The sequence below is a fragment of the Bos taurus genome, chromosome 5, assembly GCF_002263795.3.
Source record: "Bos taurus isolate L1 Dominette 01449 registration number 42190680 breed Hereford chromosome 5, ARS-UCD2.0, whole genome shotgun sequence".
Taxonomy (NCBI): Eukaryota; Metazoa; Chordata; class Mammalia; order Artiodactyla; family Bovidae; genus Bos; species Bos taurus.
This window is the reverse complement of record NC_037332.1, coordinates 111749327-111775875: the sequence shown is the minus strand read 5'-3', so window position 1 is coordinate 111775875 and position 26549 is coordinate 111749327. Positions and strand designations below refer to the sequence as shown.

The following is a 26549-nucleotide window of genomic DNA, read 5'->3' as shown; positions in this document are numbered from 1 at the left end:
TATGCTCTGCTCATGGCATCTGAACTATGGGGTCTAGAAGTTTGTGGTTTCTAATGTGTTTTTAAATAGGGTCATTTCTCAGAATCCCTCATTCTCATCATGTAAACCTGTGTCTCAAATTTAACACTACTTAAACCGTACCAAGTGCAGAGTGCCAGATAGCAAAGAATTACATATTCTAGGTCCTATGCTTTCTTTCCTGATGTCTGAAGCTCTGCATATCTTGAGGGAACAGGAGAAATGGCACAGATAGGAAGCTGGTGTTCAAGTCCAGAAATTAAGGAATGCCTCTGTGTTTCAGATGAAAAGTCATAGAAGAGGTGGGTCCTGTGTGGTTCACTTTGTTTCCAAACAGAGTTTTCCCCACAGCCTTTCTCTCTGACATTTGAAGTTGTACAAGCCAGAAAGTTAAGGTGAAAACTAAGAAAAATATTCTGGCAGTCAGGGCTGCTGCAGAGGAACAACCTTTTAAAGGAGAACATGGACGTTCTCCTGACCCAAACAAATGACAGATAAATTTCCTGTAATCTTCCTAGATATGAGAGAAGAGCCTCATTTGTCCTTCCCTCTCAGCCTCCTGTTACTGTCCTGTGAGCCCTTGAAGAAAAGCAGAGGTCACTTTTCTGATGCCTCGGTTCCCCCACCAGTTCATTACTGCCCCGTATGCATATGGGAGCAAAGCCTCGGTACCTCGGCAAACCCGTGAGGAAATCGTCTGTATATCCAATAGGTTAGGGACTTCCCTCTGTATTTCTTGGGTGAGTTTTTTTTTGTTTGTTTGTTTTGTTTTGTTTTTCATTTTAAATGGTGTTTCTGCGCACCTAGCCACTGCCCCTGGTGACACTTTCTTCTGAATTGTTGGGAGAAAACACACACAGTATGAAGGCATCACAACTCAGGGCAGCCGGGGTCGATCCAGAAGCCTCTCAATCAGCCTGGGCCCTGAGAGGCACTCAGCCTTGCTGCTGGGTGAGAAAGTGAACCAGTGGTCAGTGCGTTTGATTGGTTTGTGGCTCTGCTGGTAGGCCCCATGTTCTCACATTGAAACTGGAAAAAAATGGTCTCGTGTGATGGAGTTCCTGCAGCTGTTTTTAATAAGCTTTACCACATCTTGACTCCTGACCCTTCAGTTCTGTAGTTCGACCCCTTTGACAAGCTTCAGCTTGTTGGCGTTGGCCAAGTGCTGCACAGAGACCCAGTTGCTTAAGCTGGCATTTTACTGGGTCCCACGTCAGCTGAAAATCTCCTGTTCATCTGACTATAGCAGTCTCTGTACCAGGAAGAAATTTCTTCTAAACTCTGACAAAAGATTATTTAATGGCTGAAAGTGTCAGGGTTAATTATTATGATCTCTTTTCCTCTGTAGCTGAATTTCTTCTTAATAATAATATTTTTGTTATTTGTAACTTGGGAATTATTCCTTATATTATTCTTCATCAAAGGTATATAAACCTTGTTTCAAGATTCTCTTTCCTGAGTACATATGGATAAAATCCATTTTGGTGAAGCTCTTTTAAAAATAACTCTTGGTGTTCATAACCCCTGAGAAGATAAACCAACCTCAGGCCTCAAAATTTCTTGTAATAAGAAAGGAGCTGTGATTTAACTTTGTAACTCTCAGTCCATCTTTATTAAATACTGAGATCCATGGCATCTTTTCCCCAAGTTTCCATGAATTCTAAAGAACTAGCCCCCCCAAAACCAGCCCTGTCCAGTGGCACTTTCAGTGTTGGTAGAAGTATTCTGTGACACTAGCCGCTACCCACAGGTACTCCTGAGCACTTAAATGTGGCTAGCTTGAGTGAAGAACTGAATTTTTTAATGTAATTTTAATTAATTTAAATGGTCACATGTGGGTGGTGGCTGTAGTATTAGACAATAGGATTTTAGGCTTTATTCGGCCACTTAGAAACAAGGTGACTTTGGACAACTCATTTCACTTTTCTGAATTCAAATTCTACTTTTGTAAAATTCTTATCTGAACATGGAAAAAACCTTAAATGTCCATCAACAGATACATGGATAAAGAAGATATTCTGCACACACCCTGGAATACTACTCAGCCACAAAAAAGAACGAAGTGATGCCTTTTGTAGCAACACTAATGAACCTAGAGATTATCGTACTAAGTAGAATAAGTCAGAAAGAGAAAGGCAAATACCATATGATGTCACTTTCTGTGGAATCTGAAGCATGACACAAATGAAACAAACAGACTCACAGATGTAGACAACGGCCTGTGGTTGCCAAGGAGCGGGGAGGCGAGGAACAGATGGACTGGGAGTTTGGGATTGGCAGATGTAAGCTATTATATATATGTGTATAACTGATTCACTTTGCTCCACACCAGACAACACAACATTGTCAATCAACTATACTTCAATAAGATACGTGAAAAAAATAAAATGCTTCTCTACCCCACAGTTAATTTTGGAGATAAATGAGATGATGTGTTGTTCCTACTTTTGAGATACGGGCCGTATTATTTGCAGTGAGTGGAGCTTTCGCTTGGATCTGCCATTTGGGTATCTGAAAGTAGCTTTTAATATATATAGCTCATTAACTTCTGTGAAAACCAGTGTTTGGACACAGGAACTGTCCTTCAGTAAACAAAATTCTCCTTAATTTCACTTTCCTCTCTACTTTTGGATTAAAAAACATTTGCTGAGGGACTTCCCTAGAGGAAGACTCTGCAGTTCCACTGTAGGGGCCTGGATTTGATCCCTGTTTGGGGAAGTAAGATCCCATGTGCCTTGAGGCACAGCCAATAAAATAAGAGCAATTTGCTGAAAATCGTTGAGAGTCAGAGAACCACTAGCCACACATGGTACTCTGTTAAGGTTGCTCCCCTTTTGGTTGAATATTAACAGGACGACTCTTTTTATTAGCGTGCCCTCTTCATGGTAATTTTTTTTTTTTTAATCTCTCTTAAAACATGTAAGTGGATAGGTTGGAAATAATGTATATATTTTTAATTTCTGGGCAGCTTGCCAAGAGACTGAAATGTTCACCAGCGGGGACCCAGTGGTGATTCCAGTGCAGATGAGGGTCTAGTTTGCAGACAAATTGCTCGCTTTTTAAAAAACTTGTAAAGATGGAAGATGACAGAATTGTAGGCTGAAAGGAAATGTTGTTTGTTTTGATTTGAAGTGAAGTGTTAGTGTGTGCGAGGCATTCTTTCTGAGAGGATCTTGCGTAGCTGATGCGTTTGGGTGAGAGCGGGCTCTCCCCTGGGCCTCGGCCCTTGCCTGTGTGCTCCAGTCCACTTGGGAGTCACAGAAGCTCTGTGTGGTCATCTCAGAATAGCTCTCCCTGTGAGCCAGAAAAGTCTGAACAGGATTGACCTGCACCCCTTTCCAGTAAGAGCTCAGAAAAAGACCTCCTCCAAAGCCTGCAGTTTGCACCCGGCTCCAGCCCAGGTGGGGACCCCGGGCCTGTGCTTCTCAGGGGCTCACTCTCACAGCTTTTAGTGTGGTCCCGTTGGCTCTTTCAGATACATAGGTATCTTTGAGTGAAAGAGCTAGTTTATTTCTGCCTTTTCTTTTTAATTGAGATATGGCTGGTATACGTGATGTTTGTTTCAGATGTACAACATTACTTTTTTTTTTTTAAAGCAGAGAACTCTGCCTATCTGAGATGCTGTATCCTCAGCTCAGGAGTGAGACCATTTAACTCTAGTTGGATCCTAGGTTTACAGGACATTTGAGAAACGCCACGGTCAAGCGTGTGTTCCAGGATCGGGGCTAACCTGATCCCTGGATTTGAAGCTGAGGGAAGACTGTGTTACCATATGGGCTCAGGAATCTTCTCTTTCATCTCAGGAGAAGACCAGCTGGGCATGTCGCTCCCTGCCATTTGATGTTGCTTTTCTGAGAGGTCCTGGAGAAGGAAATGGGAGCCCACTCCAGTATTCTTGCCTGGAAAATCCCATGGATGGCGGAGCCTGGTAGGCTACCGTCCATGGGGTCGCAAAGAGTCGGACACGACTGAGCGACTTCACTTTCTGAGAGGTAGCAGCCTTCTCATCTCTCTTCCTGCTGCTGTAGGTCACCAGCAGTGTGTGTTCCTACGTCAGGGGTCAGTGACTAGCACGGAACTGCCTCCTTGTCCAGTTGCTATCAAATCCTAAAATAGCTCTAGAATGAGTTGTATGTTCCATGCATTTTCCTTGTTGAATCTGAGGAGGAATCCAACAGGGAGCTGTCTTGGACAGACCGTCAGAAGTAGTCTTCCTGATACAGGTTCTTGATACACTTTAATACCTAAAATGTATAATAGGTATTCACTTTCATTTAATAGTTCTGGAAGTATCTGCTTCGGCTGCTGCTGCTGCTAAGTCGCTTCAGTCGTGTCCGACTCTGTGCGACCCTATAGACGGAAGCCCCCAGGCTCCCCCATCCCTGGGATTCTCCAGGCAAGAACACTGGAGTGGGTTGCCATTTCCTTCTCCAATGCATGAAAGTGAAAAGTGAAAGTGAAGTTGCTCAGTCATGTCCGACTCTTAGCAACCCCATGGACTACAGCCTACCAGGCTCCTCCATCCATGGGATTTTCCAGGCAAGAATACTGGAGTGGGGTGCCATTGCCTTCTCCCGGAAGTATCTGAGATGCTTTTAAAGATAGTATCTGAGATACTTTGCCATATCTTTTCAAGATAGTGAAGGAGTTTAAGTCACTTGTTGAAGCTACGTACTAACTTTTCTTAAACAATGAAATCCTAAAGAATTATGCATTCAGGGGAGCCCTGATGGATATCTGATGATGGTGGTGATTTAAAATCCTTCAGCCTAATGGGAGGTTATTTGCAGAGGAGTGGAGGTGATTCAGAGCTTGTATTTAACAGGTGACCTAGACATTTTGGTTATGGGGCTTCAAAAAGGTATGTCTGTGTGTGCTGCAGCATGGACTGTGTACTGGAATGACGGACTGATCTGGAGCGCTAGGCTGGGCTGTGGTGTGAAGACTGGATACAAACAGGCCTGGCCTGTAGGCCAAAGACAGACTTGGAAGGCCAAGTTCAGAATGTTTGACCCCTCACATTTTAAGCTTTTGAAATTCACTGTACCTGTTGGTATTCATGCCATGCAGAATTGTGTGATGCCTTTTACCTCCCAGTCTCAAGTCTTTTGCCCGTCAGTGGGGTCAAGGTTGAAGACCCGGGAGCACCTTGCACTTCTGAAAAGGAAAAGCTGCGCATCCTTGAGCCTCCGTTTTTAACCTTCGTTCTTGGTAGTTGGCTCCCCTGCTGGTTTGGGTGGGGTGACAGCCCAAGTGCCGAAACAGGGGTGGTTGGCCAGCCTGCTACCAAAACAGGATGTGTGCGGAGCACGTTTTCTGCCTGTTAGTGGGGATCCTTGCTTGCCCTGGAGTGTGTGATCTTTCCCCATAGCCCATCACCAAAGCTTTTTCTTTGACTCTCCTGGACTTAGTTCTGGTTTTCATTGTCATGGCCAGTCCCTGGACTGTCGACCCAGCTCTTTGGTTAATATCATTATTGCTGGTTATTTTTGTAGGCACTTTGGCATGACAGATAAAAACAGAAAGACAAAAAATGGAAGTCAGCCCCAGTTAGCTCTCAGCATTTGACTCCACACCCACACGTTCTCTTCAGAAGTAGAATGGCACAGGAAAAAAAAAAAAAAAGTTTAAAACAGTAACAATGCCAGAAGCTTATTAAGCAGAGCTTCCAGCAGGTGGTGGAGCACTTTCACAGTGATGCTGAGAACCACTGCCGCAGGGGTTTGTGTAGTTGCCATTTTGTGGATGAGGATACCAAAGAGCAGAGGATCAGAGGCCTTGCCTGAGGTCACAGCACCAGTGGAAGACAGAGGTGAATCCAGTCCGGGTCTTCTGGCTCCAAACCCCAGGCTGATTCCTGAAGGTCACAGTCTAATGATTCTTACTGATAGTGGAATCTAATGGTGATGGCCTGATGTAAGCTCACCAAAATGTCAAATTTGTAAATATTAAAAATTGAAAACAGTGTCAGATCAAGAACCAGGGTTGGCGGGGAAAGTGAAAGTTAGTGGGGAGGGTATATGTGAAAGTAACTCCATCATTTTTAAGCCATCTATTAAAGTTGCTTCCAAGTTGCTGCTCCTGTATGCTGGCTTGGAGGCCGTGGGCGTCTCTTCTCTGTCTCAACAACTCTTAGTTAAATCAGAGGTTCTGGATTTTTTTTTTTTTGGTGCCATTGATGCTCCTTGGGAAATCTTGCATGTCCTCTCACTAGACGGTTTCCCAGGCAAGTAACCCAGACCTCAGCACACAATTTCCAGGGATTCACAGATGATCCAAAGTAGTACAGCGTGCCCCAGGTTAAGAGCCCCTGCTCTGCCTGGATATGGAGTCCCAGGGAAAACTGTTGCCCTAATGGTGTTGTGAACCCAGTGACACAGCAGCCTCCGAGCTCCCCACCCACTCGCTCTAGAGCAAGGGCCGCGTTTCTGGAGCTGCCTTCCATGGAGTGGGATTGCCAGGCCAGTCCCAGCAGCAGCATATGGAGTCCATCCTGGCTGAAGCAGGCCCTCATCAGGGTGTGAGGAAAACGGCAAACGGGCAAACAGCCCCCGATGCGTTGACTCTCAGAAATACGTACTTTGCAGGTTGAAACACTGACCTGAAAGGGCTCAGGAGATTCACCTCCGCCAGTCTGTGGGTACCTGCACCGCCAGCAGAGACGCAGTTCTGAGTTAGCTGTTTAGAAAAGTTACCCAGACCTGACTCGGCATGCTGCGTAGTCACGTAGCCCCCGGTGGTGGGGAGTGAGCAAGTAAAACTCTTTTTTTCTCATCTGCAGTGTCACCTCTCCTGCCTTCTGGACTAGGGAGACAGGGGTTTTCACATTTTACTGGCACCAGCCTCCTCGAAGAGCTTTTATTAAAGATTAAAATTCTTGAAGCTCAGAAATCTGCGTTAGATTCTTACCCTCCAAGACTTCCTAAGCAAGTACCCTCCTAGACTTCTGGAACCCCACTTGGGGAAACACTGGACAAGGGTCGAGGGCCTCGCTCCCCTTGATGGCATAGAATGCTGCTGTTCACCTCTCCGCAGGAGTCCTGGAGTGGAGGGTAGCCCCGTCCACCTGAGTCAGGAGTCAGTGATGGATCTCCCAAGACAGTTGAGGTTGTTGCATTGTGCCTGAGCGCAGGCAGCTGGTGCCCCTCGTCTCCAGTGCTGGGAAAAGCCCACCTCGCTGCCGCCCGAGTGGCCTTGCACCACGGCTGGGGTGAGTTGGGCAGTTCCTGCGCTGCCCAGACCCATGTGACAGACTTCCGTGCTGGGGCCATGGGACATGGCAGAGTTCACTTTGGAGGAAATCTGATTATATAGCGACTCCCTCTGCTCTGTTGAGCCCTCTGAGAGAGGTCTGATGGGGAGAGGGGTGGGGAACTGTGTGCCCCTTGACATGGCCCGAGGTCGCGTCTGAAGTCCTCCTCTCTGTCCCGTTGCCAGTATTTGAGTGAATGACGAGGCGGTGTTTGTCTCAAGAGGAAGAGCCAGGACAGGAAAGCAAAATGTAGAAGAGCAGATTAAAATCTCTGGTGGTGGTTACTTTTTGGTAACTTAAAAAAAAAAAAAAATCAGAGAAGTATGTTTCCTCTGACCCACTCCCACCCTCCTCCTACCTGGCTTATGTGGAAATAGACACACACGAAAAGATCTGGATTTGGACATCAGGAGAACTAGAGCCTGGTCTTCGTTCTGTAGCCGATTAGGATGTGACCCCACTCAAGTCAGTTCTTCTTTATAAAGTGTGGAAACAGCAGGTACTCAGGAGCTCACATCAGGCCATTTCCATCTTGAAAACCTCAGGGAAAACACACAGAAACTGTTCGCAGCAGATCCTGGGAGCCACTTTATCCATGGCAAGGTTGACGGGCACAATCCCGCTTTATTTATTCTCTCCATTTCATTTTTTCTAGTACCCCTGGAGAAGAGAGCAAAGTCCTGAGTCCTCCAAGGCCCTGTGCAGCTCCCCTTTTCCTGCATCTCCTCCCACTCTTCCAGGTCACTCTGCTCTGCCAGCCTGGCCACCCGGTGGGTTCTGCCCCAGGCCACTCTGCTTGCTGCTCTCCTGCCTGCAGGGCTCATTCCCCTCCTCTGGGTCTCAGCCCTGGCATCACAGCAGCATCACACCAGGAATCCCTGACCACAGTGTATAAACCCTGCCCCATCACTCTCTGTCACCCATACCCAGCTCTGTATTCCTCAGAGCCTGTATTGCTTCCTCCTGTGGTAGGTGTTTATATGTCTGACACCTCATTCTTCAGTGGAGTGTAAGCTCCATGAGAACATGGACATCCCAGCGCCAGCTGACACACGGGCTCTCAGTTAACATGCATGGGGAGTGTTAGCACGTCGTGACGTCTGGGAGGACAACACCTCTGGAATCCACGTCCTCCTCTCCTCCTCCTCCATGTGTTAAAATGGCTTTCTGCCCCTACACCTCACTGGCATCACTCTGAGACTGCTGGCCTTGTCCTAAGTATCATGATCCTCTGGAAACTTGGCTAGCCTTGTTTTGTCTGACCTGCCCACTGTCGGCATCTCTTTTTCTTGAAGCTTAGTGTCTGTATCCGCTTTGCATTGCTTTCTCCCACCCCTGTGAGCCTTCTCAGGTTCTTTTGCTGGGCTCTGTTTATCACTTCTGCTTAAATGCCAAGATTTTCTTAAGATTCATCCTGGGAAGTGTTTTCTTCCGTCTCTCCATGACATATATCACATCATCCCTAGATGATGCCGTATGCATGCACACACACACATGTACACACGTGTGCATGCACACACACACACACACACACCACTTGCACATCTCTTGAGAGGATGTCTCACAATCAGCTCACATCCAGCATGGCCCCCAGTAAGCGTAGTCTCTTATGTAATGCCCCAGGCTTATTCTCCCTGTATCCTTTCTCTGGGAATATTGATGGCATGACCATGTACTTGGTCACCCCATATTTTTCTCCTGAAAAATGGCCTCTTGATCTCTACTAGAGTGATCGTGTAAAAATGCAATTCTCAATATTTTGCGATTCTCAACGTAATAACTGATTCCAGGTAGGTATTGTCAATAGATGCTAAAAGCATGAAGTGCTTAGGGAACAGGATTTTCGCAAGGCCTCCAAGTGTTACCCCATAGATTACGTATTAATTACAGAGGGGGAATGCTTGCTTCGGAATGAAGAGAGCTGGGGTCACCTTTCACACTCAGCACCGCCATCAGTTGGGCAGCACGGCATCGCGTGTGTCGCTGATGCTGAAAAGTACACTCAGCTCTGTGCTCCTCCTGCCAAAAACATTTAACCTAAATCTAATCATGGGGAAGCAGCCAAATTCAGATTATATGACATTCTTTCCACAGGACAAGCTGGTTTAGACACACTTAAGTCAGCATCAGGAAAAGTGAAAAAGGCAAGAGTCCCGTTTCAGATTGAGACTGAGTAGCAAACAGTTAAATGTAGTGCATGATTCTTGATTATATCTTGGTGGATTCGGGGGGAAAATCCAAACAGCTGTAGAAGACATGTGAGGGGCAGTTGAAATTCAGACACCGACTGTACTTTAGACTATATGATTGAATAATGTTCATTTTCTGAGGTGTGCTAAAGATATTTTAGTTACAAAGGAGAATGTCTTTATTCTTAAGAAATGCATATGTAGAATTTAGGGATAAAATATTATGATTGGCAGCCATCACTCTGTATCTACAGGTGGTGGATTCAACCAACCACAGATTGAAAATATTTGGGGAAAAAAATCCCAGAAAGTTCCCCAAACCAAAACTTGAATTGGCCATACACTGGAAACTATTTGCATAGCAGTCGCTTTGTATTAGGGGTCATAAGTGGAGATGATTTAAAGTACATGGGGGCTCTTCATGAAGATGGCACCGAAGGTGAAGGAGGAAGCCCCTGCCCCTCCTAAAGCTGAAGCCAAAGCAAAGGCTTTGAAGGTCAAGAAAGCAGCGTTGAAAGGTGTCCACAGCTGCAAAAAAAAAAGAAGATCCGGAAGTTGCCCACCTCCCAGCGGCCCAAAACACTGCAGTTCGGGAGGCAGCCCAAATATCCCTGGAGGAGCGCCCCAGGAGAGACAAAGCTGACCACCATGCCATCATCAAACTCCCCTCACCACCGGGTCAGCCACGGAGAAATTAAAAGACAACAACACCCTGGTATCCACTGTGGATGTCAAGGCCAACAAGCACCAGGTTAAACAGGCTGTGGAGAAGCTCTGTGACACTGACGTGGCTGAGGTCAACACTCTGCTCAGGCCTGATGGCGAGAAGAAGGCGTACGTTCGACTGGCTCCTGACTGTGATGCTTTGGATGTTGCCAACAGAATTGGCATCATCTAAACTGAGTCCAGCTGGCTAATTCCAGATATAAAAGTTTTCACCATGTAAAAGCATAATAATTTTAAAAAGTAATAAAAAAGTACATGGGGATGTGCGTAGGTTACGTGCATTTTGTGTAAGGGGCTTGAGCGTCCGTGGGCTTTGGTGTCCACGGGGGATCCCGGAGCCAGTCACCTGCAGATGCCAAGGGACGACTGACTGCAGCTCAGTTTCAAGTGATTTCATCAACAAACCAGCAAAACCGTGTGTGTGTGCACGTGTGCACAGGAGAGGAACACAAATATGGCTGAAACGTGCCTGGCGAGTCTGGGTCAGAGTTGTAAGATTGGTTATTCCTTGCCCTTTCAGTGATCTGTAAGTTTGAAAAGTTGAGAATTAAAAGCAGCTAGTGCAGGGAAGAGTGAGGAGCCTGTGAGTGCAGACGTGCACGGTGAAATGAATACACCACCAGTTACTAGGTGTGTTTCTCCTCACTTAGCTTTTTTTGTCCACTTAATTTTTGACACAAAACATCAAGTTGGAAATAAGTCCACACCCCTCGTGTACTGGGTCACGCCCCTCGCCTGGGTGGTGGGATGGTTGATGGGATGGCCTCCATGGCCTCTGATGAGGCAGAGAACTGCTCTCATTCAGATTGTCTCTCCTCTGTCTGCTTTCACGGTTTTGCCTGTGTTTTAGCTTTCAGAAGTTTAGTTGTGATGTATCAGATCAGTCGCTCAGTTGTGTCCGACTCTTTGTGACCCCATGAATCGCAGCACGCCAGGCCTCCCTGTCCATCACCAACTCCCGGAGTTCACTCAGACTTAAGTGTATCGAGTCAGTGATGCCATCCAGCCATCTCATCCTCTGTCGTCCCCTTCTCCTCTTGCCCCCAATCCCTCCCAGCATCAGAGTCTTTTCCAATGAGTCAACTCTTCGCATGAGGTGGCCAGAGTACTGGAGTTTCAGCTTTAGCGTCATTCCCTCCAAAGAAATCCCAGGGCTGATCTCCTTCAGAATGGACTGGTTGGATCTCCTTGCAGTCCAAGGGACTCTCAAGAGTCTTCTCCAACACCACAGTTCAAAAGCATCCATTCTTCGGCGCTCAGCCTTCTTCACAGTCCAACTTTCACATCCATACATGACCACAGGAAAAACCATAGCCTTGACTAGACGAACCTTTGTTGGCAAAGTAATGTCTCTGCTTTTGAATATGCTATCTAGGTTGGTCATAACTTTCCTTCCAGGGAGTAAGCGTCTTTTAATTTCATGGCTGCAGTCACCATCTGTAGTGATTTTGGAGCCCAGAAAAATAAAGTCTGACACTGTTTCCACTGCCTGGCATGTATTTCTTTGACTTTAACTCGTTTGGGATTTACTCAGCTTCTTGAATGTGTAGGCTTACGTCTCTTGCCAAATTTGGGAAGTTTTCAGCCATTTATTTAAGTACCTTTCCTATCCATCTTTTTCCTCCCCTTCCAAAGCTTGGATGACACGATGTTAGACGTTTTTGTGGGTTGGAGGTGAGCTTGTAATGGTGGAAGTCCTGACTCTTCACCAGCCCTCCCCTGACAGTCCCCTCGGCGGGGACGGGGTCTCCTTACTGCTAGCGGGGATGTTCTCCCTACATGGTCTGCACTTACTCCTTGGGTTGGGGCAGCTTCCTCCTCGGCCTCCTTCGATGCCCCGTGGCAGGAGGACTGGGATGCTTCATCACAGCCGTGGAGGGCTGGAAGTCTGGACTCCCCCTTGGCCTTTCCTGGTAGGGGTGGGGCTTTCACAGTGATTGATTATTGTCTAAGCTCTCTCTTGCTGGGATGCCCTTTTCCTGGTCCTGTGGCTAGCGAGGGTAGGTTTTGTTGGGGCTTTTTTGTCCGCTTCCATCAGCATCTCCAGGTTGCTGGCTTCGTCAGCTCCAAGTCTGGGATGTATGAGGGACCCACCACTGTGTCCTTCAGGTTCCAAAGTCCCTGGCCAGTCTGTCACCTTCTCTCCACCTTTGAGAACCTACTGTATAAGGTCTGGAGTGTTCATTTGTAGTCAGTGGGAGGAGTACAGGAAAGTATGTCTTCTCAGCTCCCCTGATGCAGCCCTGCGACGGCTCATTAGAGTTCTTCAAGGGCTGGGCCCTCCCCGGCCCCCCAAGCCTTGTGGTCGCCACATGAACACCCCCGACCCGCCACATCAGACCACTTGTAGTCCCGTGAAGCTGCTGTGCTCTCGGGTGACCGGCCCACTCCCTTCCTTGTCTGCATGTGGTATTTCTATTCCCTTCATTTGGGTTTTCTCTGTAAATCTACCCGGACAGTTGAAACACTTCTTTCCTCAGGCAGAATTTTGCCTCTTCTGTCTCATGTCGTTTCAGTTACTTCTGCACCTATACTTCTCTCTTATGGTGTCATTATTTGTCTTTTTCTGACCAGACTGTGAGTTGCCTTAGAGGGCTGGGACTCCATCCTGTCCATCCTTGTCCTTAGTAACTAGCACAGTAGCTGCTTAAGAATGCTTTATTAGATGGATGGATGGATCTGGCTCTCGTTTCCCACCTGAGGTGTTAAATACGTTTGCTCCCCATTCCCTCACCCCACTGCCACACACACCAGCCCCCACTGATGGCCTGTGCACAGGGCTGCTGCTTCTGCCGTGGACAGAGAGCCCCCAGGCTTGCCTGGCCCGTCACACTCTGTTGACCTCGCTGAGGTGTCCTGTGATCGCAGCCTTTGAGTTCCTCTGCACACAGCATCGGTGGTGAGCTTTAGTTCTAGCATGGTATCTTCCTGAGAATGGGAACGATCATTTTTGTGTTTATTATGTCAGCACCTAATAAAGTGACATTCAGACCCAGGCACCTAATAAATATTCCTTAATGACAGTGGTGAGGAAATGAGTCTTGGTCGTTCGTTGCTGTCGTTCTTGCTGAAAAGCTTTTCCAGAAGTGCCCTGTGGCTTGCAGGAGGCGTTGCGTTGTCTGCGTCTGGGGCTGGTGGTGGGAGAGCGCTGCGCCCCCTGCTGGGGAGGTCCTGAAGGCTGCTTGCACTCACGCCTCTGTGCACTCGGTCCGTGTCCTGAGAACTGCTCCCAGCACAGCACCCAGCTGGCCCTGGGAAGCAGAAATCTCCTTTCCTTTGAGAAAGGAAATTGAAGCAGTTTCTTCTCTTATTAGGTCACAAATGACCTCAGTTAAGGCAGCAGATCTGTTCAGGGAGAAGGAAGATGGGCGCTGAAGAGAAGGAACACAGTATATGGCTGGTGCTTAGAGCCAGCCGGGGCCGAAAACTGGGGTCAGGAGCACCGCACCGCTTAGCCACTTGCGCGCGTTTGATTTCCTTGCTGCTGTTTCCTTTCAGTGCATGTTTGCAGTCCTCCCTGTGTCCACACAAAGCCGTGCAAGCGTCCCAGGAAACCAGTTTCGAGAAGATGGAAATGAAGAATCCCGTTTCACTGCCCAGTGACACCACGCACGTGTGTTCTTGTGGACAGCCGTGCGCGGTTCTTGGGCTTGCGTTGGTTTCGGGAGTGGAACGTCTCTTTCAGAGACTGCCTTCTTGGAGTTTCTGGGAAAATAAAAGTCCCAAGTGAGCAGTGCCTGGGCTCCTTGGGCAAAGCCACTAAGGCAGTCTGGCACAGGAAGACGCGAGTCTAAGGTGAACACCGCCCTCGGACTCAGACACACACTTACGGGTTAACTTTTGAGTCTTTGGCGATTTTCCACAACTCGTAGAGGCCTGAACTTTGTAATGTATTTTCTGTGTTGCTCTGCTTCTTGGTGTCTCGTTCCTTAGTGGACAAGCGTGTGGTGATCATGGCTTGACACTGCCACCTGCTCCCATATCAAGAAAGGCCAGGGCTTTGTGTTATCACCCCTACCCCTCACTAGGCGACCCTCCACAGCCACAGCTTCTAGCAAAGCTGGCCGGACATGTTCAGGGATGGCCTCTCCACCACGTACCCCAGTCTTCCAAGAGCACTGGCTACTCAGCTCCAGGCATCCCCAAACGGGCCTCAGAAGCGCCTTCTAGGAGTCCCGACGAGAGGGGCCATCGCCTCCTCCTTTGCCTTCCTGGAAGTGGCGCTCGAATTCGCTGAACTTGCTCTCAGAGAGCAGAATTAGACATGGGGAGCGCAGAATGGGCTCTTCAGGGGCTGACAGTCCTCGCTTGTCACCCAGGTTGGGGTCCAGTACCCGGTGAACGGCCTCACGGGTCACCGCAGTGTTGGTTTCCTCACGTGTAGAACTGGAAGAGTGGCACCTGCCTCGTGGTGGTTAAGATTCAGTGAGATTATAATGTCATAAAATGAAGCCGTCTTTGGGGATCAGTGATCATTGTGTTGAATTTTTTGCGGGGGTCTTCACTTCTGGTTCTTTTGCTCAAGCTCTGAGCAACTACTGAGCTCCTCTGGTCTTCTTGTTCCCCTCCTGGCTTATCTCCTGGAATCGGTGCTGGAGGCTGCGCTTTCAGCCTCATGTGGGCTCATCTTTCTGACCGTGGCTCTGGGACCTGCAGTCACTGCACCCCTCCTCTGAGCCTCCCTCCCAGCATTTGTGCTCAGCACGGTGGTCAAGCCAGCCTTGCCACACCGCCTGCCCTCTGCCCTGCTTCTCAGCCTTCCTGCCTCCACATCCAGCAGGGTCATCCTTCTCCACCTTCTGAAGAAATTAAGAAGCCAGCCCAGAGGAGAGAGAACGCCAACCTGAGGGTGAGAGAGGATGGGGTTGAGAACCTTACTCTGCCGCTCACTGCCTTTCCTCCCGTTTCTGAGCCTGCCCACGGCTGTAAAACAACACTGCACACCACATGGAGTCACTAGGAACATTCGACTGGACAGCACTTCAAAGTGTCCAGAATGGTGTCCACCACAGCACCTCGCTAGCACGAAGATGGAGCCACGCAGGAAGTCAGCTGCACCTGACGTGCATCCCTACTCCCGACCACACGTGCTGGTGGGCCGGAGGGTGACACGGGCCTTTCCCATCGGGAAGGTCTGTGCAGCGTGAGCTGGTGCCCAGAGACTGGGTGTGTGCCTGCCCCCGTGGGCAGCAGAGTAGGCTCTTGCGCGTCCAGCACCAAGACTGCTGCAGAAACTCACTAGCCCCTGTGGGGATCTAACCCAGGGCTCAGCCAGATCACCATGCAGGGTGCCAGCAGCACCCTACCCGCGGCGGTGGGGGTGCCCCCGGCCCCAGAGCGCCGTCACTCTCAGAAGTGGGCGGAGTCCACTCTGCAGAAGAAGACGAGACCCAGAGAGCAGGTCATCCCCCCGTCAAACCAGCAGCGACGGGAACACAGACGTCCTCATTTTCTGTCGGGGACCCCTGAGGTTTTGAACCCAGATGAGAGCTTAATCCTGGCTGCTCAAGGGAAAGTTCAGAGTTCACAGAGTCCTCCGGTTTTCTGTCACCAGGGTACAACTGTATGTCCATTCCACGTGGAATAGCCAGTAGATCACCAAATGAGCCACGCGCTGGGTGCCCTCGGCGGCGCTGGGGTTACCGTCAGAGAGGAAAGGAGGACACGGGCCCCTGCCGTGCCCGAGGGAGCTGGCTGGCAGTAAATTAGAAAGATACTGGTGCGACTCTCTGGAGTGTCAGACGGCAATGAGCTGTGGAGAAGGAGAAGGCAGAAGGACAGGCGGGGGCGGGGCAGCGGACACTGAGTTTCCCTCTGCTTCTCGGTCCTTACCGTCCTCCGCAAGGGCTGTGTGTGTGCCCTGCTGTCCGTCACCCCGCGCCCAGCAGTGCTCTCGGAGGCTGATGCTGGACTTGCGCCAGCTGTACTCAGCAGAAGCAGATGCAGGCTGGCCTGCTGGCCTGCAGAGATGCCCAGACCTTCAGACCAGAGCTGGGTGGGCTCTGGGAGCTTGGTGAGGGAGGCTGTGTGCTGGTTTTCCTTAGAGATCATTTGTTAAGTCTAGAGCTCCCCCTGCTGTTTAGGAGGTAGGGTGCTGTCAGCTGACCTTTCAAAAATGATGGTTTCTTTTTTATCCTAAGATTTAAAAACTTTTAAAAAATTACTACGGGGACATTTGGCACTTCCTTCTGGTTTGGCTGCTGTTGAGGCCCAGCCCGGGGTGGGGTGGGGCGGCGGGGGGCAGGGGCCCCAGCAGGATGGGGTCAAGTCTGTGCTCTGGCTACTTTTAGCGTCTCCTCACCCTGCTCTCCCACCACAGCCTGCAGCCCCTTCCACACCGTCTCACAGCTGCTCTGAAACCGTGGGGCGGCAGAACTGAAACTGACCCCCGTCTGGTGAATTTCTTGAAGTGAGCCAGGCCAGCCGTTCCCTGTTCAAGCTCAGGGTATCCCCACTCATCATTTGCTGAACTGGCTTCGCAGTGCTGCTTTGTAGAGGGTCCGACTCTGGTCTCCCTGCCCCCAGCATGCTTTGCCGAGTGGCGAGCTGTGGCCCGTGGGGTGGTTGCCCCAGAATAGTGCCGAGTCCCTGACGGGGCTCCAGAGGGGCCTTCTGGTCAGCCGCTGGTTGTGTGCACCGCAGTCAGCCATACAAGCCCACTGAAGGTTTTAGTCCTTCAAGATGAAATGCAGGTTAATTTTAGCAGCACTGTTAACACCAGCTGAACCGAAGAAGGAAACGGCACCAAGTAGACCTTCGTCCTTTTGGTTGAGCTGCCTCAGTCACACCGTCTGATCATGTGGTGATTCCTGATGAGGTTAAAGGAGGACAGTGGGGGCGCCTGGCTTGCAGGGGTACTCTGTGTCCCCGTCTTCCAGGGTTGGTGGCTCCGTAAGGGTTGTGTTAGGGTTACGTTCCGTGGGTGCACCTTAGCAGTAACTATTCCCCATGAGAATGAAATCACCAGGATTGTAGTGATGGGGCCTCTGAGCCGTACAGACGTGTACTTACTCAGGCGCCCCCTTGCCCTTCCCGTCAGCCGATGTGAATAGTGCTGCTCAAGTGAACTTGAATTCAAGATGCCTTCTCCACTGTAAACTGCAGCAGTAGACGCGGTGCTTCACTCTGATGTAATTATTGTACGCTTCTTCTCCCAACAGCTTTGAAAAGTCCAGCTGCGTTTCATGAGCAGAGAAGGAGCTTGGAGCGGGCCAGGGTAAGGCGTCTTTCTTCCCAGGGACCCCCCAGCCCTGTCAGAGCCCACTGTGCTGCTGCCATCTTCCGTCTGGCCTGGCGCGGCCCCAGGGTCAGCCCCAGCCTCACAGTCCTAAACAGAAAGCTCTGCCTTTCCACTTCATCCCACCCCAGCGTCTGCCAGCATGAAGGTTTGGACCGTGATCAGAATGAGTGTCCTCCTCTGGTACATCCAAGGGTGTGTCATGGGCGCCAGCCTCCTCTGGGTTTGGAGACCGCTGGTATTTTCCAAACTTGAATTCCACTTGGCCTTTGGTAGCTGTTAGGACATGAACACCGGCCACGGGAAAGCTTGCTGAGTGGTGGTCCCTCCGTGTCTGTGGCTGCACTGCTTGCATGTCTCCAGGTGGGCCTGGAGACCTCCCTGTTGCCTGAGCAGCCAGGGTCCACTGGAGGCTGTGGAAGCAGAAGCTGGGCCCCTGGGCGCCGGCTCACGCTGCCGCACCTGGCTTGCTGCTCTGTCCCCCTCGGTTTCAGTTCCCCCAGGGGCCTCGGGGGGTAGTCTGCTGCCTGGCGTGGGTGGAGATGGGGAAGTGGCCAGAGCGTGCTTCCCCATCTTGGCCCGGCACTTTTTCTTTTATGTAAAAGACAAGGGAGGAGAACCTCCCCTGATGGAGGCTCACAGGCTGCCCGGGACCCACAGCTCTGTCAGAGACTGAATCGTTTACCTCCAGGGCTCTCCTTACGGTCTTCTGTTTTTATCTTATTTTTAACCAATTTCTAAGGAAAATGATGATGAATTCTTAGAGTGAGCAGGAAGAATGAGGGCCTGGGTGCTGGGAACGAAAGGAGTGGCTGGGTGCACTGTTGCACTGGCCGGAGGATGAGGGAGTACGAGGAATGGCCTTGCCCGCGCCTTCCACCCAGTCTTAAGACTTGGTGCCACTTCTTGGCCTGCTTCTCCAAGGCAAGGAGTAAATGTGACCTGATTAGAAAAGGTGCTAGTTGACAGGTGCAATTCTGTCCTTTTCGTGTTTAGGTTCACGGCAGCTCTTATGCGGAGAAGGCAATGGCACCCCACTGCAGTACTCTTGCCTGGAAAATCCCATGGATGGAGGAGCCTGGTGGGCTACAGTCCATGGGGTCGCTAAGAGTCGGACACGACTGAGCGACTTCGCTTTCACTTTTCACTTTCATGCATTGGAGAAGGAAATGGCAACCCACTCCAGTGTTCTTGCCTGGAGAATCCCAGGGATGGCGGAGCCTGGTGGGCTGCCGTCTATAGGGTCGCACAGAGTTGGACACGACTGAAGTGACTTAGCGGCAGCAGCAGCTCTTATGAATTAGGCATCTATCTTCACCTTAATAGATGCAGCTAAGAGAGGTTAGCTAACTTGTCCAGCTAGTCAGTGGCGGCCAGGGTGAAACCTTGGTCTGTGGACTCCAGGTGTTTCTTCCTCAGTACCTGGGCCTCCTCCCGCTGCTGTCCGTGAAGACCGGCTCCGGCCAGAGTCTGCTGTGCTTTCTTCTCCAGCAGCCAGGGCAGCACTTCTGCCCACCACAGATGGGTGACAGGCCCTGAGCCCACGGCCACCATAAGCCGTCTCCTGGGAGCTCAGCACCACAGGGCTAGGGCCATAGCCAGGCCAGGGAGCAAGTCTTGACCTTGCTGCAGGCGTGATGTCTGCTCTGCCACTTTATTCTCCACCCTGTTCTACTCTACCTGCCTCTGCTCTGTCTTGTCGTGCCCTGTCCTCTCCTAACATGTGCTGGGTAGGAGAGGTGATGGTCTTGGCTGATGGTTTGAAAAATTCTGGTGCAAAGCTTAAGAACACAGGCTCTAGAGTGAGACAGATCCAGGGTCACATACACATTATACCAGGAGCGCTGGGTAGTGGGCTGGCTCCAGGACTGTCGGGGAAATGGTTTAATTTGCCTGGAGTCTCATAAGTGCAGAAATGAGGACATTAGACTTTAAGGAACTAGAACTATGACACCACGTATCAAAATTAGTTCAGAGTGAACAGAAAATGCTTGTGGTGTCGGGCAGTGCCAAAGATTTTGAAATAAGATGCAAAGTTATATTCAGTATGATTAGAGCTCTGCAAAATTAAACCTATCTTCTGCATGGAAGAATGACTAGAAACAAATATCCCTAAGTACTAACGGGATAATTACATGTTTTTTTCATTGTTGTTTAATTTTTAAGTTTTCTTTAATGAACTCATATTACTTTTGTGATAATAAAAGTGAAAGATTAGAACGTATGTTAGTAGTTCAGCCTCAGAGAGACAGACGGTCCTCACCGGTGGGCAAAGCCCTCAGCAGGTGCACTGAGGGTGGGTGCACCCTCCCCAGGCCTCGGGGCCCAGCAGTGTCCAGGCTGGGCTCCTGGGGCGGCTGAGGTCACCCACTGAAGCCACGGCTGCCTTTTGGTCTTGTCCAGGCCTTAAGCTTGTGACCTGCGTCTGAGAGCTGCTTGGTGTGTTTTTTCCGCAGACAGAGGACTACCTGAAACGGAAGATCCGTTCCCGGCCAGAGAGATCGGAGCTGGTCAGAATGCACATTTTGGAAGGTGTGTTAGGCCGGAAGTGCCTCTTCATGCAGGCCCTCTTGCCCACTGTTTCCACCCTGTGCCACCCACGCTGCTGCTTCACTCTTCCTCGTTGCCCCCATTCCTCACAAAAACGGGGTGTGCAGTCCTCTCCCCCAGATCTGTCTCTAGCGTGATTTACTTCCACTCGTTCCTGCATTTACTCGGTATTTACTCCAGCACCTGTGCAGTACAAGCGAGGTCATCCCAGACAAACTCTGCGTGCCCCGCCCACACACTTCTTTCCTCGTTCTAGGGAAGGAAAGGCTTGGGCTTGAGTCTATCCATATTTTGTTTGGTTTAGAACCCACTTTGGAGTTGGAAGAAGACTTTCCTAGTCTGAACCCTGCATGTGGCAGGAAGCCACTGAGGGGGAAGACACCGAGGCCCAGAGCAGGGAGGCAGATCGTCCCCCGCAGCAAGCCCCGTCGTCTGGGCCTGCTGTGCCTAGTGACCACGGCTGGGCGTGACCACACACTGTCCTCAGTGGGGCCCCCTCCCTCTGTCCTCGTGAAACTTCACACCGGGTCCCCCACTCTGCCTGGTTCTGCTGGTCTCTGCTCCTTCCCTGGCAGGAAGGGGAGGTGCCCTGGGGTTTCAGGGCAGAGCCTGCTCACCCCTGTATCCTCCTCCACCCTCTCCCACATGCAGAGACCTCGGCTGAGCCCTCCCTCCAGGCCAAGCAGCTGAAGCTGAAGAGAGCCAGGCTGGCAGATGACCTCAATGAGAAGATTGCGCAGAGACCCGGCCCCATGGAGTTGGTGGAGAAGAATATCCTGCCCGTGGAGTCCAGCCTGAAGGAGGCCATCATTGGTGAGGAGCCAGGCCTCCCTGCGTGGACCCACGAGCCGGCGCGGGGGGAGGGCCACCAGGCTGCTTGCTCCCTAACTTCCTGCTTAGCGTGGGGCGGGGGAGCCGAGGCGTGGAGAACCAGAGCCTGACAAACGGGTCATGCGAGCCAGGGTCAGTGCCCATGGCCCCATGGATCAGCGCCGTGCCGGAACAGCTAAGCCAGTAACCGAGGCCTCCATCCGCTCCCCATCTCAAAACCCAGGGGTCGCCCCTCTTTCTCAGAGAAAGCGGGTAGGTGTCAGGGTTGGTGTGCACGAGCACGTGAAGATGCCGAGAACTAGAAACCATGCCTGCTGCTCCTTTTCACTCGTGAAGCCCCCTCTTGGAGCCTGACCCTTTGCCCAGATAGTTCGCTTACAAAGGCCGACAGACCCGAGCGGCGGGCTAGGTGCACGGACCACGGCCCTGGTCCTTACAGAGCTCAAGCCCAAGTGCAGACCCACGCAGGGAAGTAGGCCCCAGTGGACCGAGGGCCACCCGGCCCGGCCCTGACGGTGGGGGTTGGCGTCAGAGGAGGTGAGGCCAAGGTGGGGGTGCAGGCCAAGCAGGAATTGAAGCGTCTGCGGGGGAGGAGGAACACCTGCACGTTGACCTCGAATGGGGGTGTCAGGAAGGGGCAGGGGGCGCTGCAGGGCCCTGTGGCCACGGTCAGGCGTGCGCCCCTGATCCCCTCACTGCCGCGGTGAGGGGACAGACGTGCTTCTGTAGCTGCTATGGGCCTGAGATCTGGCCTAGGAGGCAGCTGGAGTGCTCCCACCATAAGTGTGAGCTGGGTCTCTGGGCAGAGTAGGCACGGGTTGGCTCAAGGCAGGCCGGGTGGGGCCCGGGGCCCGGGGCCCCGGTCAGCAGAGGCAGGTCTGGGCCTCACCTGCACCAGTGCAGAGGTGGGCTGAGCTGGGGGTCTCAGTACCCTCTTCCTTGCATTCCCCACCTCGCCCAGGTGTTCGTCTCGCCTGTGTCAGTGTTCAGTCGCTTAGTCGTGTCCGACTCTGCGACCCCATGGACAGCAGCACGCCAGGCTTCCCTGTCCATCACCAACTCCCAGAGTCCACCCAAACCCAGGTCTGTTGAGTCAGTGAAGCCATCCAGCCTCTCATGTTAGTGTGCTCCCCCTCAAATCTCCAGCACATTCTACAGCAGCCCCTAGTTACGGCCAGTGTTTGGGCCGAGGTCAGTCTGGACTCTCCCGCCATCCCAGATCTGATAAATGTTTGCCAAGAGTTGGCCGGGTGCCAGGCCTGCGCGAGCCTGGCCATCACAGACACAGAACACAGACACAGAACACACTCCTGCTGCCCTGCACGGGCTCGGCCTGACGGGAGAAGGCTGTGGTGTGCACCAGTGACTTCCGCATCTTGCTCCCGGGCACAGGTGGTGCTGCCTGCTGAGAAAGGCCCGGGCCCTGTGACTTGGGATCCGAGTCACCTGCCTTCCGGGAGCTCACAGGCTCCGCCTGGCGCAGTCCTAGCTGCCTGGGGAGGCTCGGGAAAGGGCTGTGCCATTGGCAGTGACGTTCATGATAGAGCAGCTGGCCCTGCTGTCGTGGACAGCGCAGGACAGTGGGCACGTGGCCAGGCAGCCGGGGCTCGTCCGAGCCAGACGGGGAGGGCCGTGGGGCGGGGAGGTTGCACGGCTGATGCGCATGATTGGGGTCAGCCTGGAGGTTGAGTCCGTGCACCGAGTAGAGCAGGTACTGAGGGCCATTCCAGGCGGAGGGGCAGTGTGAGCAGTGGCCTGGAGGCCTGGGAAGCCGGTGCGTTTGGTGGCGAGATCGTCACTGGTGGCTGGAGAGAAAGGGCTGTTCTCCAGCAGTGGTCACGAGCTGGAGGGGTGGGGGGGGCAGATGTCGTCCGTTGTTCAAGAGGAGTGGGTAGGGTGGTCAGGAAGGATATTTAGGCTGAGAAGCAGGCAGGTTTAGGGCTGAGAGGATGCGTCACGGGCAGGTTGCAGAGGTGGGAAGATGGGAGGAGGAGGCAGAGGTTGGGGAGCCTGCTGAGGGTGGGGGCCCGGGAGGGGCCTTGCAGGTGGTCCCTGTCACCGCAGATTCCCCCACACACTCAGCTGCTTAACACTCACACACCTACTTCCAGTTGACCTGGAAGAGTTGTGTAAAAGCCCCAGAAGTCTTCCCCGAGCCTGGCTCCCTCAGCATCCAGGCTTCTGTCTAGCAAAGCATTGGCTGTGCCCCACAGCCTGGACCGTGAACTCCCTCAGGGCAGGACCCTGCAGTGACCCCTGGACTGAATTGGGGTGGACCCGAGGCTCCTCTGTCCACTCTCTGGTCCTGGTGGTCGCCTCTCTGGGAGTGGGAGGCCGGGGGAGGAACCTGGGCCTCGAGCGGCTGGCAGGAGGCACACAGTGGTCAGGAGGCTGTGCCCCCTCGGAGCTCCAGTCGAGGGCAGGTGAGGGGGGCCAGGAGGGTCACCCTGGCAGGTTGCGGCGAGGGGGGGGTGTAAGCTCAGGGGCATCCTGTCCAGGTTCCCGTGTCCTCGGGTCACGGCCCTGGAGGGGGAGCGCTCCAGGTTGTTCCTCTTCCTCGTCTGTGGTGTGGCCCCCACTCCCCTGCACCTGGTTCCTCTGTGTGGACGGCGGCTCGTGCCGCGCTTCTCTTCTGACCGTGCTGGCCGCGGGGTCGTGACAGGAGTCCTGAAACACCCTGCTTGTCCGTCCCCTTTTTCCCCTCCCTCTGCGTCTGGGATTCCCACGCCAGGCCCCCCAACCCGGGCGCACAGGCCTCCAGGCCCTGCTCCCTCACAGCGGGGAGGGCGGGCGGTGGCTTCGCTGCCCCGGAGCTTTGAGAGCCACTGGCCCTGCTTCACCTGGGTGAGCAGGCGGCGCTCCTCCCCTCCTCTGCCCTGCCCTGCCCTCCACCTGCACAACTGCCAGAAGCTAGAGTGGTCTGTTCCTGGTCTTCAGGGAGTCAGGCAGCCCAGGGGAGGAGCTGCACCCCCATAGCTGTTCGCGACTCCTTCAGCCCTCCTCACAGGGTCCCCGGGGTGGAAGTATAGTGCCTGCAACAGCCAGGAAACAGGAGGTGGAGGCGGCGACAGGCTTGGGAGGGAGGGCAGACATTCACCGTGAAGAACGAACACGGGTGCGTCTTGTCTTAGAGGGCAGAGGACGGGCGAAGACGGGAGGGCTGAGAGGAGCAGCCTCCAGGGTGGCGGTGCAAGGGGGCCCAGTGGGCCAGCAATCAGGCCTCTCCTGCCGAGGCAGCGCTGTGAGGGCCGGTAGGACTGGCTCTCCTGGCCTTCGCTTCGGGGCCGTGAGGATGAGCTTTCCTCCAGCTTGTTTGGGTACAAGAGGCAGGGCGGCTGCCAGTTGCCTCCTCCTGCTGCCCACGGGGCGAGAGGACAGCCTCTGGCTGGGGAACAGGGCCCTCAGCCGAAGGAGTCTCACCCGGGCCTTGGCTTTCAGTGGGCCAGGTGAACTACCCGAAGGTAGCAGACAGCTCGTCCTTCGACGAGGACAGCAGCGATGCCTTATCCCCCGAGCAGCCTGCCAGCCACGAGTCCCAGGGCTCGGTGCCGTCGCCCCTGGAAGCCCGAGTCAGCGAGCCGCCGCCCAGTGCCACCTCTGTGTCCCCCACTCAGGTGAGCTTCCTCCTCCACTCCCCAGGGGCCCAGACCTGCTGGAGCAGCCCCTGCGAGGTCTCTCCTTGGGACCAGGTTGGGCAGGGAAGCCGGGAGGTGCTGCCCCGCTAGCTCGGGTGGAGGGTGTCGGCAGCGGGCCTTTGGAGTTACATTTGGAGGCCTCCCTGCCGCCCTGTGTCCCCTCGTGCAGAACAGCTGCCTTTCCTGAGTGTGTGCAGGTCTGTGACACATTCTCCACATTCTGCTCCCCCTTTTCTAGTCCCCCCTCCCACTGCCACCCTGGAGGCTGCTCTTCTCAGCTTTCCTTCCTCTGCCCTCAACAGCGACCGTCAGAGGGGGTGACGGCCGTCCAACCTCCGGGCGGACCAGGCAGGGTTGCAGCACCAGCTGGAGCCTGGAGGTGGTGCAGCTTCTGGGGTGTCCTCACATCCCCATCTCTCTCCCAGGTCGTGTCTCAGCTCCCCGTGGGCCCAGAGTCCGGAGAAACGCTCTTCCTGGCAGAGCAGCCTCCTCTGCCTCCCAGCCTCACCAACGGAACCACGGTCCCTGCCGCCAAGCCCCTCCCCACCCTCATCAAGGTACAGACAGACTCCCAGCCCACTGCCCCGTGCCCCTGATGCCTCGCTGACTCCAGTGTGGGGACAGTGTTGGCAGTGGGGGTGCTCACCCTCTCCTCCTGGTCAGGGACCAGCAGAGGTCACCACGGGGCTACAGGCGGCCTGCCCACTTCCTCCGTGGACAGGGGCTGCAGTCACGGCCCCAGTGTACTGAGCGCAGGGCAGGCTGTCACTCCTGCCCGCCCCGTGTACGGCCTCGTGAGACCTTAAGGGGATCGAGTAGCGAGGTGGTGGCCCACGGTCACTGGCCAGCTGTGCTGGGAGTTCGTCTTCATTCTCTTTCTCCGAGTCCTGACGTGAAATACCTGAGGGGCCCCAGTTAGCCTCAGCCCACGAGACACCCACGGGCACTGTGCTGGGCTTGGTGCTGGACCCTGAGGTTGAGTTCAGCAGCACCATGAGCCAGCGTCTGGGCCTCCTGCCTCAGCCTCTGGGGCCTTGGCCCTGCCTGCCCCCTCCAGCCTGTGCTTCGCGCCTGCTGGGCAGGGGCCCTTCCTTCCAGCCCCACTTGCTTCTGCGCTTGACTGATTTCTGAAGTCCCTCCGCGTAGGCCCTGGCCTGGAGTCTCAGGCCACCCACGTTCTTCTCCCGCTGCTCACAGCCTTGGCTGAGCCCTCTCTGTGTCTCCAGGTGCTCCTAGTCCCTTTGGGCTGGCGCCCCACCCTGGTCCTGCTCCTCCCGGCCTGCAGAGCTCGCGTGCCCCGTGGCTCCCAGCCGCTCCCTGGGCAGCCAGCCGCACCTTCCTTGTCTCCGTGGTCCGTTCCCGACTGGCCCAGACATCTGAGGTTTTCCCCCAGATTTCCTCCCCTAGACATACCCCTTGTCACAGGTCTCGTGCCTGCCTCTGCCCACCTCCCCTCTGTGAGAACCGTGTGTGTGTCTTTATCTAACTTCCTCTTTTCTGGAAGCACCTCGGCCCCTGGCTCCACAGCCCCGCTGTGAACGCTCCTGCAGAGGAGCCCCAGCTGCCTTTGACCGCTTGGGTCGCTCTCCTCTCTGGGTGGCTTCCCTGGACTCCCTGTCTGCGTCCCTTTCAGTGAGGTGCTCCTGGGCCATTCTCGGCCTCTTTCTCGCACCCTCGGCCTGGCTGGGCCCTCTCCGTGGGCCCCGTCCATCCTCTCGGGTGCGCTCTGGCCCCAGCGGCCCCTCGCTTTCTCCCCCTCTCTCCACACCCAGGCCACCCAACCCTCTTCCCCACCACCATGGAGGGGCTGCCGTCAGAGCGCAGAACCCTGAACCGTGTAGCTGCTCGGCTGCCGCAGCTCTGCTGCCCCTTCTTCCCCTAGTTGGTCACCTCTTTCCTCATCCTGTCAGTCCCCACAGCCCCCTAACCAGACCCCCACTGACCCCGCACGGAGTCTCCGCCCTTCCCTCTGCTGGTCTCTGCGCAGATGCTGCGAGGCCTTCTTGGTCCTGCCCGGCCCGTTCCCTGCTCACGCGCCCCACTCAGCTCCACCCGCCCTCACCCCAGAGGACCCTCGAGGCCCAGCAGGAGGCCGCCCTGTGTGCCAGCTG

At 53.4% G+C, this 26549-nt stretch overlaps 1 protein-coding gene across 2 annotated transcripts in view; it reads left to right on the top strand.

The window, feature by feature from the left end:
* The window catches only part of MRTFA (myocardin related transcription factor A), a 176145-nt gene that overhangs the window by 140236 nt on the left and 9360 nt on the right, over positions 1-26549 (top strand). For both annotated transcript variants that reach the window (XM_010805772.4, XM_005207445.5), the window contains 5 exons: positions 17346-17401; positions 19879-19954; positions 20624-20785; positions 24242-24417; positions 24864-24995. In XM_010805772.4, the coding sequence (XP_010804074.1) occupies positions 17346-17401; positions 19879-19954; positions 20624-20785; positions 24242-24417; positions 24864-24995 (602 nt within the window). The remainder of the gene's footprint in view (positions 1-17345; positions 17402-19878; positions 19955-20623; positions 20786-24241; positions 24418-24863; positions 24996-26549) is intronic.